Raw genomic sequence first — 19,006 nt, forward strand, 5'->3', positions numbered from 1 at the left:
TTTGATTTTTTTTTTTTTCACTAATCACGCTCACGTAAGTTCTTTCTAAGAAACTTCCACATTTGCACCACTCCAGACCGGTAGGCGGCGGTAAATACACAATAACCACCTGGGAACCGCTTCAATTCGAAGAAGAATTAGAAGATAATGCGCATGCGCAGAACATTCTTGCATCAAACATTTTTTCCAATTTCTTTTTCTCGGAAATAACACTTTATTGAAAAAAATACAAAATGTTCAAAACCAATATAGCAACATGATATCATCCTATTAAATATAGGGAAGAACAGAGAAATTATCAAAGGGAACAATTTGATCAAAATCTAGTCTAAACAACTTAGAATACAAAATTGAAAATAAATTATGTAGAAAATGCTGTAGTTAAAGATGTCCATGGATAGAAAGGGAAAAAAAGAAAACAATGCTCACTGCTGCAAATGAGCTGTACAAACCATCAAGTCAAAGATTGTATATGAACATTTCACCTGTGAGCATTGATGGTGTGTGATCACTTTCACATGTCTGTGAAGATTCTCAGTCATCCAGGTCATAGTAAACTGTGGGTGGTAAAAGAGAGCAACTGGATTTGCTTGAAGATTCTTGAAGACGTTTCACCTCTCATCCGAAAGGCTTCTTCAGTTCTGTCTGACTAATAGGGAGTATCAGGCATTTATCCTCTCATAGATGAAAAGCAATCCTAAGGTGTCGTTGAGTCATCCTGTTGGTGTGGTGAAGATGAATAGATCTGCTGTCTATCTTCATCTTAACAACAAAAGACACTCATTTCAGGATTGCAACGTACACATTTTAGCCAGAGAGGATTGTTGGTATGAGCGAGAAGTTAAAGAAGCCATTTTTGTCAACCTGGACAGAGGTGGTGGTCTAAGGGCCTCTGCATGCTTTTGCGACAAGGCTTTCGCAGATAGCTTTTCGCAGACAGTTGTAATTTATTGTTGAGCGGGGAGTATAGGCGTGTGTAGGCGTGCGCGATGTTATTCACCACCACAACGCAAGGGGGCGCGAAGTCGCGAAATCGCTAGGAGTAGTTGGTGGGTGTGGTTAGTGGAGTGTTTATCTTCCGGTTACTTATAATTATGCTTATAATGACTAGAACTGGAGTCGTATAGATGTACGTACTTCCTCACTTCCTTGATCAACCGCTCTTCGTGCTGCTCCAGCTTCGCTCGTGTTTTTAAAAATGGCGGTCATGAAAACAAAACAAACCGGGAGAGTAAGGAAGCGGAAGTGCATGTACAGCGGATGTAGAATGGATCAATCAGCACCCTCTTGTCTGCGACACTGTCTGCGGTGATCACAATTTTTGGGAGGTGCGCGCAGAGCGTCTGCGAAGGGGGGGGCTTTGCAGACGCTATCTGCGATGCCATCTGCGAAGACTGGGTTGTCAGCATAAATTGGCCTTAAGACATCATTTATCAGCCACCTACAATGCAGTCCTTGGCACACTTCCCAGACAACTGAATGCACACCAAAACCCAGCTGTTTTCAGTGACTCACAGGAGGACAGAGAGAACCAACAATCCATTGATCACCCCAACAACTCTCTAGGCCATTCACACCCAGCCCCCAGTGACCCACACCAACAGGATGACTCAACGACACCTTAGGCTTGCTTTTCATCCATGAAAGGATAAATGCCTGATCCTCCCTATTAGTCAGACAGAACTGAAGAAGTCTTTCGGATGAGAGGTGAAACGTCTTCAAGAATCTTCAAGCGAGTCCAGTTCTCTTTTACCACCCACAGATCACTTTCACGTGTCTGTGCACAGTGCCATTTGCGTGGACCCCCTATAGCATTTTAGGATCGTTTGCAAGAGCGAAAGAAAAAAAAACAGAAAATCTGTCTCATTGTCCTGTTTTGTTGAAAATCTGACCTTGATATCTGGGATGAACACTGTGACTGTGTCAGAGTTTCGATGAAAATGTCCCAAAGTCTAGACGTGTTGGATATTGCATGTGAGAGCTCAAGCTCAAAGGGTCAAATTCAAAAAGAAAAATGAACTGAGTAAATTAGCCCCAGGAGCCAAAATGAAAAAGGACCATAGCCTTCGGCAGAAATGGCAGTGATGGATGCAAATAAAAATAGAGATGTTATTGGTCTAGTTTGGTCTGTAGTTATTTTCATTTACCTAAGGCTAACCACAGTTGACAATGTAGATAATCTACACGTCACACCCACTTGCACAAATTGACAAAATGGGCATGATTGTCTATTTTAACTACATGGTTTTAGTTTAAATTGAATGCAAGTGTATTGATAGAGTTAAATCAGGATTGGTCATATTTCCTGGTCAACGGCTTAGTTCCTGGATGGCATTCAATATATGATTTCCTGTACAAAGAAAAACTGAAATAATCTCCTTAAAAATAATTATAGTCGTAAAAGAGCCGTTCAAAAAAAAAAATGATCAGAGACTGAACTGGAAAATGGAAAAATAACAATGAAGGGGAGCGCTATAAAGATGTGTAAGGAATGAGTGTAAAGTTGAGAAAAATGAGGAGGTAATAAAAGGGAATAATATATAGATTTAGGCACTGCCTAAAAGCGGAGCTCCCATCTGTTTCTGGGTTGTAGAATTTTCTTATATCATAGCCAGTCTCTTTTGTTTTATTTCTTTACTGGCTCGCACTGGCCACTAGGCGGTGTGTATGACTGGTAATTACTAACACTGGCCACTAGGGGGGGGGGGGGGGTATGACTGGTAATTACTAACACTGGCCACTAGGCGGTGTGTATGACTGGTAATTACTAACACTGGCCACTAGGCGGTGTGTATGACTGGCAATTACTAACACTGGCCACTAGGCGGCGTGTGACTGGCAATTACTAACACTGGCCACTAGGCGGCGTGTGTGACTGGTAATTACTAACACTGGCCACTAGGCGGTGTGTGACTGGCAATTACTAACACTGGCCACTAGGCGGCGTGTGTGACTGGTAATTACTAACACTGGCCACTAGGCGGCGTGTGTGACTGGTAATAACTAACACTGGCCACTAGGCGGCGTGTGTGACTGGCAATAACTAACACTGGCCACTAGGCGGCGTGTGTGACTGGCAATTACTAACACTGGCCACTAGGCGGCGTGTGTGACTGGTGGTACACGTACAAACAACAAAAAATCGACTCGATGGGTTTACCATTTTTTCTTAGTTCTGGTGCTCCGCTCAGGAGCTCCGCTAAAAAGTCAGGAGATACATTTCTTGGGGCAAATTTTATCGGATACGACGGTTTAACACGCAAAACAAACACACGTGATGGGAGTGGTAAGATGGCGGCCAGATGGCTTCAATCGTTCCTCCAGCAAGGAATGGGCTACGAGCTCTCCAGATGTTTACATACAGCTCAGTGGTAGGGATACAGGGCTGGTGAAAAGGTTACAGATTAAGCAAACCGGAAAGGTTTGTTTATTTATTCATTCATTTAAGTTTGTTTTTATTGGTTAATTTGAAAAACATAAGTATTGACGCGCGTACTCACTCTCCAGTCCTTTAGGTGGCGGTACGATACCGTAACTTCCGTTATCAAACAGCCTCAATTAGAAGAAGAAGAAGGGGGCGTAATCATTCATACAGCACTACAAAATGGCGAACTCAGCAGTGAGTGATTTCGGACACAGGGAATGTCTTCAATAAAATAGATTATTTGATATAATTTAGTGACTTTATTGTTTGTGGTGTGTATTTTAATTAATTAAAAGCTTTTTAAATGAATTAAAGCTCTTTTTAAGAAACTCCCAAGTTTGTACCATATGGCAGGGATGTGATTTTTCCGCGAATTCGCGGAATTCCGCTTTTTTCACCTCAAAACTTGAAGAAAATTTTTTTTCCGATTTTTCCCTCATCCACATTCGTATCCTATTCGTTCCGACTTTGTTTGAAAGATGGCAGCCTCGGATTTGCATATTTACGCCTCGATCACGGAGGCTGCCATCTTTCAACTCTTTGTTTGAAGCGAGCTTACGTACAGCTATCTAACAAGCGCGTTCATTGGTTGTTACAGAGCGATGAGCCAATCACGTACCTCGTTTCATCTCAATGACGTAATTGCGTAAATGACGTAATTACCGCAATGAGATGAAACGAGGTACGTGATTGGCTCATCGCTCTGTAACAACCAATGAACGCGCTTGTTAGATAGCTGTACGTAAGCTCGCTTCAAACAAAGAGTTGAAAGATGGCAGCCTCCGTGATCGAGGCGTAAATATGCAAATCCGAGGCTGCCATCTTTCAAACAAAGTCGGAATGGTTGGAGAAAAACCGCGGCTCGCCTCGGGGCGAATTACGTCACAAGGCGCGGGGCTAGCGGGCCCTGCTCGCGCTGGTTCTTTGGGGTGTGTGAGAGAGAGAGAGAGTGTGTGTGAGTGAGGGAGTGTGTGAGCGAGCGAGCGAGAGTGAGTGAGCGAGAGAGTGAGTGAGTGAGTGTGTGTGTCAGAGTTGCATGTTGACCATGATATTGGCTTGAATTTGTTAATCATGACAAGTTTTTTCTTGTGTGTTTGCTTGGCATTTTAGTACAATTTTTAAGTCAGGAAACCCCAGAACCCAGGAGCTTCGGGGGGCTTCCCCCCTTGTCCCCCCACCAGGCCGCTGCCCTGGACCAGCTGGGGGCCTGCGGCCCCCAGACCCCCGGCTAAAATTTTCAGATAATTTCACCAGCCCCAAATCACATCCCTGCATATGGGCTCGCCTTTGTGTCCCATGTGTATCAATGAGCCTTTGACACCATGAGCCTGCCACTTTTGTTCGGTACTAACCACTGCATACCAGGAACACCCCACAAGATGTGCCATTTTGGAGATGCTCCAGTCATCTCGCCATCACAGTGTGGCCCTTGTCAGAGTCGCTCAGATCCTCACGCTTGCCCATTTTTCCTGCTTCCATCACATCAACTTCAAGAACTGACTGTTCTCTTCTCTTGCTGCTTAATGTATCCCACCCCTTGACAAGTGACATTGTCACGAGATAATGAATGTTATTCACTACTTCACTTGTCAGGGGTTTTAATGTTATGGTTGATCGGTGTGTGAAGTCTTAGGCACATGTAAAGAAATGCTATAGAGACAAAACCGCTTAAAAAATAATTAGATGTTTCAACATATTTTTTTAAGTATTAATCAGTAAGACATAATAAATGAAACAAAGTCGATACTTGGTGTGAGACGACCCTTTGCTCTAAAAAAAAAAAAAACAGTAGTTTCAGGTCCAGTGAGTGCAGTTTTATGCGGAAATGAGCTGTAGGTTTTACTGAGCATCTTCCAGAACCAGCCACAGTTCTTCTGGACACTTTGCCTGTCACACTCGCTTCTTCATTTTGCACCAAAACCCAGCAGCCTTCATTATGTTTTCTTTTTTAATCTGAAAAATGTTCTCTTATGGAATATGCTGCTCAGATACAAACTTTTTTTTTTCTTTCTTTAACATTTAATTTTGTGCTGGAAAATGAAACGAAGGTCTGGAACTCTAAAATGTTTTTGTACTGACTCGATAATGTAGAAATCATAAAATAGAAATCAATGATGAAGTTTGTATGAAGTAAAATAGGATTTCAAAGACTTTTGCACAATTGTGTGTGTGTGTGTGTACGTATATACGTTTTTTGTTTTTTATTCTATCCACATTCACTAGATATGAGCAATCGTGCGCTCTGATTGGCTACTCTAATACTAAGATATCAGCTCATATACCATGAGTAGAGAAAAACAAAATGGTGGAGCGTGTTGCTGAACTAACCAAGGATGAAATAAAAACTATCCTTGAAAAGCAACAAGATATGGAATGGAAGTATTTCATAATAAGAATGTATATTTTTATTAGCTCATCTGCAGGCCAGGCGGCACAGTGGTGTAGTGGTTAGCGCTGTCGCCTCACAGCAAGAAGGTCCCCCGTGGCCGGCAAGGGCCTTTGTGTGGAGTTTGCATGTTCTCCCCGTGTCCGTGTGGGTTTCCTCCGGGTGCTCCGGTTTCCCCCACAGTCCAAAGACATGCAGGTTAGGTTAACTGGCGACTCTAAATTGACTGTAGATGTGAGTGTGAATGGTTGTCTGTGTCTATGTGTCAGCCCTGTGATGACGTGGCGACTTGTCCAGGGTGTACCCCGCCTTTCGCCCGTAGTCAGCTGGGATAGGCTCCAGCTTGCCTGCGACCCTGTAGAAGGATAAAGCGGCTAGAGATAATGAGATGAGATGAGCTGAGCTGCAGGCCAGGCCGGATGAGCTTATGTAATCACGCATCGTCCGTCTGTCGTCGTCTGTCCACAATTTACAAAAATCGCTACTCCTCTTACAAGATTGATCAGATTTTGATCAAACTCACAATGTTCCCCAGGTGGTTGTACATAAAATTTGTCAAGATGGTGGCACCAGCTGTCATATTTACCATTTTATGAGCGTCTTGGCCGGTATGAGCTTTGGCCTCGTTGAGGCTATTTTTTATTTTTCAAGAATATTTTTAACATTTTTCACAAATTGCTACTATCATTTCACCAGTTTGTTTACATTGTCAGCAGAAATGATTTTGTCGGACGTTTTGTGTAAAGCTTTTATTTATCGAATTTGCAAAAAATAAAAATGCTCTGTTTTTCAAAATCCAGTGAATGTGGATAGAATAAAACAGTTATTCCACTCAATCTCATCGTACATGGCTTATAGCCAACTTGGTGCTATGTGCCTTATCGGCTATTAGCTCATGTACGACTCGATTTACAACATGGTACATAACTGAGTATCAGACCATACCCATACCTAGTTTGCATTGTGTCTTGATTTCCACAGATTAAACTTCGTCGAGACCTCAGAAGACCTTTATGCTTCGCAAATTTTTTTGGTTTGGTGTGTTGCAGGCTACAGGCTCGATGCTGTCGGCACTCATCAGCATGTTTAGACTGAGCACCATAATGTTCTAAATTACTTCAGGAATTAGCAGCTTCATTTGGGGTTGTTTCTTAAATCTCCATGCTAGAGATTTTGGTCCAATGGATTTTTTTTCTTTTTTGGATGAAACCTAATTGCTAAAAAAAAGTGGTAGCCAAATTGGAACATCATGATTTAAAACTCTTACATCACCACACTCTTGAGTTCTGATTGGTCAGATGATGATGATGATTCATTTTCTACATTAACTGTAGTGCTCGCTATAAGGCAAGTCATCTGATTTTCTAATATGTTATCGTTTCTATAGTAACAGCTCATCACAGGGTCTTGCATTGTAGATGCTCCAAGTAATCTAAGACTAATAAATGGATTTATATGAAGAAGAAGAAACCTTTATTCGTCACATACACACTTCAAGCACAGTGAAATTCATCCTCTGCATTTAACCCATCTGAAGCAGTGAACACATGCACACACTCAGAGCAGTGGGCAGCCACACCAAAGGGCCCGGGGAGCAGTCAGGGGTTCAGTACCTTACTCAAGGGCACCTCAGCCCAAGGCTGCCCCACGTCAACCTAACTGTATGTCTTTGTGGGGAAACCGGAGCACCTGGAGGAAACCCACGCAGACACGGGGAGAACATGCAAACCCCACACAGAAAGGCCCTCGCCGGCCGCTGGGTTTGAACCCGGAACCTTCTTGCTGTGAGGCAACCGTGCTAACCATTACACCACTGTGCCACCGGTAATATGATGAAGTTTTCAGGAGGGAGCTGTTTAGATGTTTAGTTAACATTTCTGGAAGGAGTGTCCAGTGTCAGTGCTTTATACCAGTCAGAGATAAAGCTGTAACTTCAGGTTTTCCACCGTTGGCATTTAAAAAAGTGCTACTTCATGAGGCGTGTGAGATACAGCAGGGTGTATCCTCATGCAAAGTCCCATAAGAGCTGAAAACAATCATTGCTAACAAACCAGCATTCAGGATATGATGGCCTCTGGTGGCAAAACGGAGGATTATCATTTGGTTGGAGCGAAATATCATGAAACTCATCTTTAGTTGTAACTGTTTTGTCTTTATTCTCACTTATATTGTGATATTGACTGGTGAGATCACTTTGAAAGTGCAATTATGTTCACCAAATTATAGTTTGAAAGTAAATTATTGATTTTAAAATTTTATTAAATTGTTAGAATTGTCTTAATGTCATCTTGTGCCATGACCATGGATATAGATACGAATCAAACATTTCCCCCCCATATTAGCTAATTCTGTGGTAAAATTTTAACCTTGTTTTAAAATGCAAAAATTATTAGCAAAGAAAGCTAGAAACAAAATTAAACGTTGCCTGAGATGAGACATTTTTATATACTAAAGTGAGTGTTGTTCATTGTGTGGGTAATTAATTACAAAGTAGTGCCAATATATTGAAATAAATAAATGGTTAAGCAATTATCATTATACGAAAGTATCACATTAACATTGAGGCTTGTGTATATTTTCAGTCCTAGTCATTGGTCTGTTATAGACAGGCCGTGCCTGTCAGCTTATGTATTTATATAACTACACTCGATTCACATTTACACTGGGGGAATAAATACATAAATCTATCATAACCCCTGGTGTATGTGTATCAGTTCATACTGTGGCACTGTGAGTAATTATGTCAACTGATTTTCAGTGCATCGCCCTCAGGATATTTAGTAAGGCTGTTTCTGTAGGTCACTGCCGTAATCATTTAATCAGTGTGAGCTCAACTCATTCGTTCTGCCATCAGCCTTATATAAGAACGACTGACAGGATGTCGCTTGTTCACAAACCCTGCTAAAAGAAGCTCACACTGCTCACTGATTTGCTAAAATAACTTCAGCTCTGTTCCTCGATCTGTGTTTTGTTTCATTCACTGCTGAAAAACACAATACAGCGTGAAAAATTACTACTGCTGCTGTACGTCATGCTTCTGTCCCAGTTTACATGGAGAAACTAATTCCACAACCCAAACATACCATCCAATGGCAAAATCTACACTGGAACAAAATCCTCCAAAAGACTGATGTCAAGAGCACTCATTAAACCTGTACAATAGAGAAAATTACAAGTTTTAATCATTAATTTATTTTTTACAAAACAGAAATGGCAAATCTTTTTACAATCATTTTTTAAAGGATTAAAGTGTCTTTTATTAATTTAGTAATTTTTTTTTTGTAAACTTAAGTAAAATAGTAAATAAATGTCAAGGTAAGTGAACATATTCAAAACAAAACAATTAAAAAAACAATTTCCAGAAAAAAAAAAAAAAAAACCACCAATAAATTTGGCTTTCCTGAGTAATAAACTAAGCTACATATACCCAATCATCATTCATTTAAGCGAACTAGTACTCAGTGCCTGGACCCTAAATAAAAACTAGTGCTCTAGCTCGATGTTCCTGGACTTAATCAGACTTAGGCAAATAAATAAATAAATCTGCAAGACAAGTGTTTACATTTCATAGAAAGGAAAAAAAAAAACCTACAGAAAAAAAGACAACAGTGTCAGGGTTTACCAAATGAAACAGACAATGGATAAAAGGGATGTGAAAATGAATGTACATGACAAAAAAACAAACACCACAATACACACACAAACCCATTATGAGTGTGTGCAGGCTGTTAGTGTTGAACAAGGGTGTTAAATCTCTCTCTTGCAGCTGTATTGTTATCTGACGATTTACTCTGGGTCATATCACAAGCAGTGGCGGCGGCAGGGGGACAACCGCCCCCTAAAATAAGTTAAGATGGGAGTCCAAGGAAGAAAAGGAGAGAGTGGTGTGGATAAACTGTCCGCTGCGCGCCTTTGTTTTCCCTTATTAAATCCCGCTGTGTCCCTTCATCCCGGTGGCATCCGGAACATCTGAAAGAGCTTTCTCCACGTTGAAAAGGGTGTTGACATACCTTCGATCTTTGATGACTGAACAACGACTTAACAACTGTACACTGCTACATGTACATAAAGATATCGTGGACACCATGGACTTGACCCCTATTGCTGGTGCCTTCTTGTCCTTCAATGACGAGAGAATGCGCTACTTTGGTTCCTTCAATTAAGCAAGGTACATTTGAACGTTGTGTATTTACTCACATGTAAACACAGCAGAAAGTACCAAACCCATAGTAAGAGGGTGTTCTCCTCTCAACAATACTAAGCAGACATAATAACGTTATAGTATCATTGGTTCTGTTTCATATAGGGGGAAAAAAAAAAAAAAAATACATGGACAGTCATTAACCTTAGCTTTACTCCACCAAAATTTGCCTCTCAAAATGCGGGAAATAGCGTTTTAGAGGGTTAAAAACTCAAATTTGCTGGGGGGAAATGCCTCCGGACCCCCCTAGATTTGGCGCGCCAAAGGCGTGTGACACCCCCCCCCCCCCCCCCCCCGTCCCATCCAAAACTTCCTGTCGCCGCCTCTGACAAGGGATTGATGTAAAATCTCTCAACCTGACACCCACCATCAATCACAAAGCACAGACAGCACACTGTTCACTGTGTCAAATATTTGATCAGAATAGTCAGTGAGGCTTTACTGCCTCCTAATGGCTGAAGTAAAAACATTAATAACTGACAATATTTCATCTGGGAGTGAGCTTTGCTTCATAGACCAGTAAAAAGACATGACATAGCAAGCACAGTAATACAATGCAATATGACCTTCCTAATGCTTCATATACACCTTCCTTAAAGAGCTTCTATCATTCAGTTATTTATCTTAAAACATATTCAGTAGCAACAGTGAAACTAATAGGACATGTATGTGATCATGAAAGTAACAGCAATAGATGGTTGTTCCTGTAAACCGGAGTTAAAATATCCAGAGATTTAAAAAAAAACAAAAAAAAACACTACTCCGATCACAATCAAATACGACCAGAGATTTTTAAAATGAGAACCCAATACATCCGTTATTGTAAAATGGCTCATTCAAGTCTGCTGAAGTTGTGCAAAACTATAAAGCACTTTGAAAATTAATGTTTGTGTGAATGGTAATGAATACATTCTTTACGCCTGTGTACACTGCAAAAAACTGAATTTGAGGAGAAAATTATTTAATACTAGTGAAGTATGCTTGCTGCATGGGCAGATAATTTTACTTGACAAGACATCTTAGAATAAATTGGTTGCAATCTAGAACTAGGTTTAATAATCTCAGAATTGGTGGCTTGTATTCTTCTAATAGAAAATGCTAGATCGTTTCAACTATTTTCATAAACCATTTGCTTTAAAAGTATCCATGACAAAAATAGTTTAAGAAAGCTTATTTGTAGTGCAGACTGGGCCTCGGGTATTGTAAGAAAAGCAGGACTTAAAAAACAAACAAAAACACGGATTCTTATCCTTCAATTAGATTGACCTTAATGAAGAGATTTGTGCAAATATCCAAGAAGAAACAGCTCGACCTGAGGACTGTAGGAGTTTGAGGTCGAGGACAGACAGTTCGATCTTCTCATGAGGCGTCACTTTAAATCAAAGCGTCTGTGAGGAACAACAACACAAAAAACATTAAATTCATTATGTTGAACACGGCTTGAATTGAACTGTAACAAGAGTTCAGACCTGGATAAGGTTTTAAGGTGCACAATAATTCATTGTGGAAGATTGTGAGTAATTATTATAACTTTATAACTTGTATATTCAGTGTCAGTCTTTGAAAAAGGAGAGAGAATAACGAGACGCTGATCTCTGACCTTCCACACTGATCATAGTTATTAGTTAATCATTAGGGTTCAACTGCCCACCTTTACTTTTAATGAAGTATCGTATTACAAGCCCAACTACAGCAACCATGAAAATGAAGCCTAGCGTCATCCAAACAGGAAGCCGGAAGGGTTTCTCTTCTTTACCTACAAGTCAGAGAATATAAATTTGATCAGGCTAAGACATGGAAAGAAAAGGTCTCCTGTATTACAGGTGTTATTGGGGGGGAAGAAACCCCACGCAAATATAACAACTGTACAATTTACCTGAACACATTATTCAATGAATATAATAGAATAAACTGAACAACATCTAACATCACACTCCATCTAAAATAACAGAACAAAGTATTTATTATCGATGTAATAAGATAACATATGAAGTATCGTACACCAGGACAGGATTAGACCAATATCTATATAATTGCCAGGTGTAATATCCAGAGTAATAACACTGTATATACCATATTATCTTTATATTACATATCCCGGATTATATATTCTACCCCAAATCATATGCTGTATTAGAATAAATCGTGAATATCATAGCCCAGGCCATATACAGTGGTGCTTGAAAGTCTGTGAACCCTTTTTAAATTTTCTACATTTCTGCATAAATATAACCTAAAACATCAGATTTTCACACAAGTCCTAAAAGTAGATAAAGAGAACCCAGTTAAACAAATGAGACAAAAATATTATACTTGGTCATTTATTTATTGAGGAAAATGATTACATATCAGAGTAGCAAAAGTATGTGAACCTCTAGGATTAGCAGTTAATTTGAAGGTGAAATTAGAGTCAGGTGTTTTCAATCAATGGGATGACAATCAGGTGTGAGTGGGCACCCTGTTTTATTTAAAGAACAGGGATCTATCAAAGTCTGATCTTCACAACACATGTTTGTGGAAGTGTATCATGGCACGAACAAAGGAGATTTCTGAGGACTTCAGAAAAAGCATTGTTGATGCTCATCAGGCTGGAAAAGGTTACAAAACCATCTCTAAAGAGTTTGGACTCCACTAATCCACAGTCAGACAGATTGTGCACAAATGGAGGAAATTCAAGACCATTGTTACCCTCCTCAGGAGTGGTCGACCAACAAAGATCACTCCAAGAGCAAGGCGTGTAATAGTCTGTGAGGTCACAAAGGACCCCAAGGTAACTTCTAAGCAACTGAAGGCCTCTCTCTCTAATGTTAATGTTCATGAGTCCACCATCAGGAGAACACTGAACAACAATGGTGTGCATGGCAGGGTTGCAAGGAGAAAGCCACTGATCTCCAAAAAGAACATTGCTGCTCGTCTGCAGTTTGCTAAAGATCACGTGGACAAGCCAGAAGGCTATTGGAAAAATGTTTTGTGGACGGATAAGACCAAAATAGAACTTTTTGGTTTAAATAAGAAGCATTTTGTTTGGAGAAAGGAAAACACTGCATTCCAGCATAAGAACCTTATCCCATCTGTGAAACATGGTGGGGGTAGTATCATGGTTTGGCCTGTTTTGCTGCATCTGGGCCAGGACAGCTTGCCATCATTGATGGAACAATGAATTCTGAATTATACCAGCGAATTCTAAAGGAAAATGTCAGGACATCTGTCCATGAACTGAATGAATCTCAAGAGAAGGTGGGTCATGCAGCAAGACAACGACCCTAAGCACACAAGTCGTTCTACCAAAGAATGGTTAAAGTAGAATAAAAATGTTTTGGAATGGCCAAGTCAAAGTCTTGACCTTAATCCAATCGAAATGTTGTGGAAGGACCTGAAGCGGGCAGTTCATGTGAGAAAACCCATCAACATCCCAGAGTTGAAGCAGTTCTGTACGGAGGAATGGGCTAAAATTCCTCCAAGCCGGTGTGCAGGACTGATCAACAGTTACCGCAAACGTTTAGTTGCAGTTATTGCTGCACGGGGGGGGTCACACCAGATACTGAAAGCAAAGGTTCACATACTTTTGCCACTCACAGAAGTGTAATATTGGATCATTTTCCTCAATAAATAAAGGACCAAGTATAATATTTTTGTCTCATTTGTTTAACTGGGTTCTCTTTATCTACTTTTAGGACTTGTGTGAAAATTTGACGTTGTTTTAGGTCATATTTATGCTGAAATATAGAAAATTCTAAAGGGTTCACAAACTTTCAAGCACCACTGTAAGAGATAAAAAAAAAATTGTATTAGATTATGTATTAAATATGTAACATCATATTGTTAGTCACTGATTAAAATAAAGGTGATAATTTCCAAACACAAAGATCAAATTAATTATGTAAATATTATTTAAATGGCATTTTAGATAAAACGTATAACTTCATACCCCAGGTGACTGTAATATTTCCCTCGACGCTGCTGTGATACACTACACAGCTGTAGTGCTGATTTCCTGTGTTCTCCTCAGGTCTGATCACACTCCTTCTGGTCTGATATGTACCATCACCATTAGGCAGAACATCATTCGTCTCAATATCCTTCTGCTGTAAATCTGTGCCAATCCACTTCACCTGCACTGCTCTGGGGTAAAACCCAGTCACATGACACGTGAGGAGAGTGGAACCAGCTCTCTGCTTCTCAAAAATCCTGACCTCTGGAGCTGAAAAACAAAAATAATCAGCTCACAATAAGATTTTATATAAATAAAATGAGAGCGCGCGCGCGAGAGAGAGGGTCGCTTCACTCACTCATGAATCGTGTGTCAGTACACCAGATTTTCATACCAGATGTTCAGATTATGGATTTTGAATTCTACCATTACATTACAAAGCTGCATTACATTACAAAGCCTCCATATGCAGGAAATGGAAACCAAAGTGAAATTGGACCAAAGGAAATTACTGTAAACCTGGCATATAAACCTGGCATGAAAGCATGTGCGCGCAACCCAAAATTGTCCATTTTCCAGACAGAAAGCCTTCAAAATGTCCATGATGTACATGTTTCAGCGAGGTCTAAAGTATATTTTTGGACCAGAATGACACTACTTTTACTATGGATTTGCAAAACAGCTATAGACAATTTAATTAGATGCCTCATTGATTGGTTGGCCCCATGTCAAATTCATTTTGACACTGTGCCAATTATGTCAGAATATTAGTTGCTGATACTCTGTTTCATGGGAATCCAGCCACTGGGGGTGTAAGAAGTGTACTCTTGGCACCGGTCCCAAGCCCGAATAAATGGAGAGGGTCACGTCAGGAAGGGCATCCGGTGTAAAACCGTGCCAAATCTAATAAGTGGATTGAAAAAAGAAATACCAGATCGGTCGGGGCCCGGGTTAACAATGGCCGCCTCCGGTACTGTTGGTCAACAGGGTGCCAGTGGAAAGTATGCTACTGTTGCACCAAAACGGAGAAGGAGAAGGGGGGGGGGGGGGGAGGCGTGTTAGGAGAGAGCGTGAAAGATGGAATGGAAGGAGCTTAGAACTGAGGGTAGGAACACTGAATGTGGGAACATTGACTGGTAGAGCGAGAGAGTTAGCAGGTAAAAGAAAAAGAAAGAACTTTACTCATCACACACTTGTGAAATTTCCTCTCTGCATTTAACCCATCTGAAGCAGTGAACACACATGCGCACGCACACACACACACACACACACCCAGAGCAGTGGGCAGCCATGCTAACAGCGCCCAGGGAGCAGTTGGGAGTTAGGTGCCTCACTCGAGGGCACCTCCACGGGCGCAGATAGAGGGGGGGACTCGTCCCACCCAGATTTAAATTCACCTCGTTTGGTCCCCCCCACTTATAGGGAGGAAAAAACATCTATGCTGTCTTTCTTTGCATAAGGCAAACCTCACGGAAAAATCAAAAGACTAATTACCATTCGGTTTATTGAGGTGCACAGCAGTACATACATAGTTGCAACTGCGCAGACTGCACAGGTTGCGAGCTCGAGCTTGATTGCTATGGTTACCCACAAGAAGTTTGACAGGCATATCGGGGACAGCTCCTCCTAGTTCAGGACCCCAACACGGCATGATGAAGGGTGCCAAAAGGCAGAAAACGATTGCATCGTTTTAAAAAAAAAAAAAAAAAAAAAAAAAAAAAAAAAACGACTGTAAGTAAACTGTGCCTTACTTTATCATATCACCTTGCAATTTTTTGATAGTCTGTTCAAAGTAATGTCGTAGTGAAAGTAAAATCATACGGAGTAGAGATGCCTTTCTGGTAGCCTCCTTCTTTCGGTGGTAGCCTGTAGATACAGTGCTCAGAAGGCAGTTTTAATGTTTAATCTGGCGTTCCCTGCCATAATTTCAGCGAGCATATTGTTTCATAAGGAAACTTTGCGAAGAGTTGTTGACTGACTGCCACTCACGCAACACACAGGCATAGTTAGAAAGTCAGGATGCACTGGTTTACACTTTACACACACACACAGCCCAGCCTCTCGCTATGTTTAACAGTTGGAACTTAGCGGTTTTAAAACTAGTTTTGCAATTTCTGTGCGTGATGATAATGTGTAAACTTTGGATTTCCATAGGCTATGTTAAAATGTTTTCATTGTCCTGGCCTGCAGGTAGTTCCTGGTGATGGCAGTGAGGGAGGTGAAATAACATGTATACACACTACCGTTCAAAAGTTTGGGGTCACCCAGACAATTTTGTGTTTTCCATGAAAAGTCACACTTTTATTTACCACCATAAGTTGTAAAATGAATAGAAAATATAGTCAAGACATTTTTTCTGGCCATTTTGAGCATTTAATCGACCCCACAAATGTGATGCTCCAGAAACTCAATCTGCTCAAAGGAAGGTCAGTTTTATAGCTTCTCTAAAGAGCTAAACTGTTTTCAGCTGTGCTAACATGATTGTACAAGGGTTTTCTAATCATCCATTAGCCTTCTGAGGCAATGAGCAAACACATTGTACCATTAGAACACTGGAGTGAGAGTTGCTGGAAATGGGCCTCTATACACCTATGGAGATATTGCACCAAAAACCAGACATTTGCAGCGAGAATAGTCATTTACCACATTAGCAATGTATAGAGTGTATTTCTGATTAGTTTAAAGTGATCTTCATTGAAAAGAACAGTGCTTTTCTTTCAAAAATAAGGACATTTCAAAGTGCCCCCATACTTTTGAACGGTAGTGTGTATATATATATATATATATATATATATATATATATATATATATATATATATATATATACACACACACACACACACACACACACACACACACATACATACACACACACACAAAATGGAATCATTTGCTGACAGTTCAGTCCCCCCCAGTTAAAAAATCCTATCTGCGCCCCTGGGCACCTCAGCCCAAGGCCGTCCCATATTAACCTAACCGCATGTCTTTAGACTGTGGGGGAAACCGGAGCACCCAGAGGACACAGGGAGAACATGCAAACTCCACACAGAAAGGCCCTCGCCAGCCGCTGGGTTCGAACCCAGAACCTTCTTGCTGTGAAGCGACCGTGCTAACCACTACACCATCGTGCCGCCCTAAGATAGAAATGATGGAAAGAAGGAAGTTGGACATTGTGTGTGTGTGCAGGAGACGAGGTGGAAGGGAAGCAAGGCCAAGAACATTGGAGGTGAATGCAAGTTGTTTTATTATGGAGTCGATGGAAAGAGAAATGGTGTTGGTATTGTTTTGAGGGGAGAGTTGGTCAACAGTGATTGATGTGAAGAGTGTGTCAGAGTGATAGGCATGAAGTTGGAGATTCAAGGAGTGGTAATCAATGTTGTGTGTGCATATGCCCCACTGGTTGGGTGTGAGAATGAAGAGAGAGTTTTTCTGGGAAATGATGGATGAAGTGGTAGAAAGTATACCGACGGAGGAGTGTGTGCTGATAGGAGCAGTTTTCAACGGAGATGTTGGCGAGGAAAACAGAGGAGATGAGGACGTGATGGGCAGATATGGTGTAAGAGAGAGAAATGTGGAAGGGCAAATGGTGGTTGATTTTGCCAATAGTCAATACATACTTTGAGAAGAGCGAGCAGCACAGGGTGACATTTAAGAGTGGAGGAAGATCTACACAGGTGGACTACGTACTCTGCAGAAGGGGCAACAACCTGAAGGAGATTGGAGACTATAAAGTGATGGCAGGGGAGAGTGTAGCTAGACAACATCGAGTGGTCGTGTGCAGGATGAGCCCAAGAGTGAAAAAGAGGAAGTGTGAAATAGTGGAGCCATAGATTAAGTGGTGGAAACTAAAAAAGGTTGAACATCAGAAGGAGTTTAGAGAAGAAATGAGACAAGCATTGAGTGGTAATGGAAGTCTGCCAGAAGATTGGGGTACTACTATACTAGTTAGAGAGGCAGCAAGGAAGGTGCTAGGGTGGTCATCGGGAAGGAGGAAGGAAGACAAGGAGACATGGTGGTGGAACAAAGAAGGAGACAGCAAATCAGGAAGCAGAGTTGGTTAGGAAGGAGGAGTTGAGGGCCGCCATGAAAAGAATGAAAACTGGGAAAGCAGCCGGACTAGATGGTATCCCGACTGAGGCTTGGAGATGTTTGGGTGAGACGGCTGTGGAGTTCCTAACGAGATTGTTTAATAAGATCTTAGAGAATGAGAAAATGCCGAATGAATGGAGAGTGTGCTAGTCCTGATATACAAGAATAAGGGAGATGTACAGAGTTGCAGTAATTGCAGAGGGATAAAAATGATGAGCCACACCATGAAGTTATGGGGAAAAAGTATTGGAGGCGAGATTGAGAAGAGAGGTAGCAATCTGTGAACAGCAGTACAGGTTTATGCCAAGGAAGAGCACATCGGATGGAATTTTTGCTTTACGAATGTCAAATGGAGAAGTACAGGGAAGGCCAGAGAAAGCTACATTGTGTGTTTGTAGACCTGGAGAAGGCATACGATAGAGTGCCGAGAGATGAATTATGGTATGAGAAAGTGTGGAGTGAATAAGAAGTATATTAGAGTGGTGCAAGACATGTATGAGAAGAGTGAAACAGCAGTGAGGTCTGCAGTTGGAACGACTGAATGGTTCAAGGTGAAGGTGGGACTTCATCAAGGATCTGCTTTGAGTCCTTTCTTGTTTGCCATAGTGATGGATAGCTTGACGGACAAAATGTGGCAAGAGTCACCATGGAACATGGTATTTGCGGATGATATTGTGATATGTGGTGAAAGTAAAAAGGAGGTTGAGCTGGGTTTGGAGAGATGGAGGTATACAGTACATTGGAACGAAGAGGAATGAAGGTGAGCTGTAGCAAAAAACAGAATACATGTGCATCAGTGAGAATGGGGATGAGAGTGTAGTGAAGATGCAAGGAGTAGAGAGAAAGAAAGTTGGTGAATTCAAGTACCTGGGGTCAACTGTGCAGGAAAATGGGGGCTGCGATAGTGAGGTGAGAAAGAGGGTGGCGCAGTTGGAGAAGAATTTCGGGAGTCATTTGTGATAGGAAAGTCCAAGT

At 41.2% G+C, this 19,006-nt stretch overlaps 1 protein-coding gene across 1 annotated transcript in view; it reads right to left on the bottom strand.

The window, feature by feature from the left end:
* Nucleotides 1-10,304: 10,304 nt before the first annotated feature.
* The window catches only part of LOC132870760 (class I histocompatibility antigen, F10 alpha chain-like), a 29,915-nt gene continuing 21,213 nt past the window's right edge, over nucleotides 10,305-19,006 (bottom strand). The window contains exons 4-6 of the mRNA XM_060904592.1: nucleotides 13,940-14,212; nucleotides 11,663-11,767; nucleotides 10,305-11,399 (exon numbers count right to left, since the gene is read on the bottom strand). Of these exons, the coding sequence (XP_060760575.1) occupies nucleotides 11,386-11,399; nucleotides 11,663-11,767; nucleotides 13,940-14,212 (392 nt within the window). The 3' untranslated portion in view covers nucleotides 10,305-11,385. The remainder of the gene's footprint in view (nucleotides 11,400-11,662; nucleotides 11,768-13,939; nucleotides 14,213-19,006) is intronic.

The sequence above is a fragment of the Neoarius graeffei genome, chromosome 22 (assembly GCF_027579695.1).
Source record: "Neoarius graeffei isolate fNeoGra1 chromosome 22, fNeoGra1.pri, whole genome shotgun sequence".
Lineage (NCBI taxonomy): Eukaryota > Metazoa > Chordata > Actinopteri > Siluriformes > Ariidae > Neoarius > Neoarius graeffei.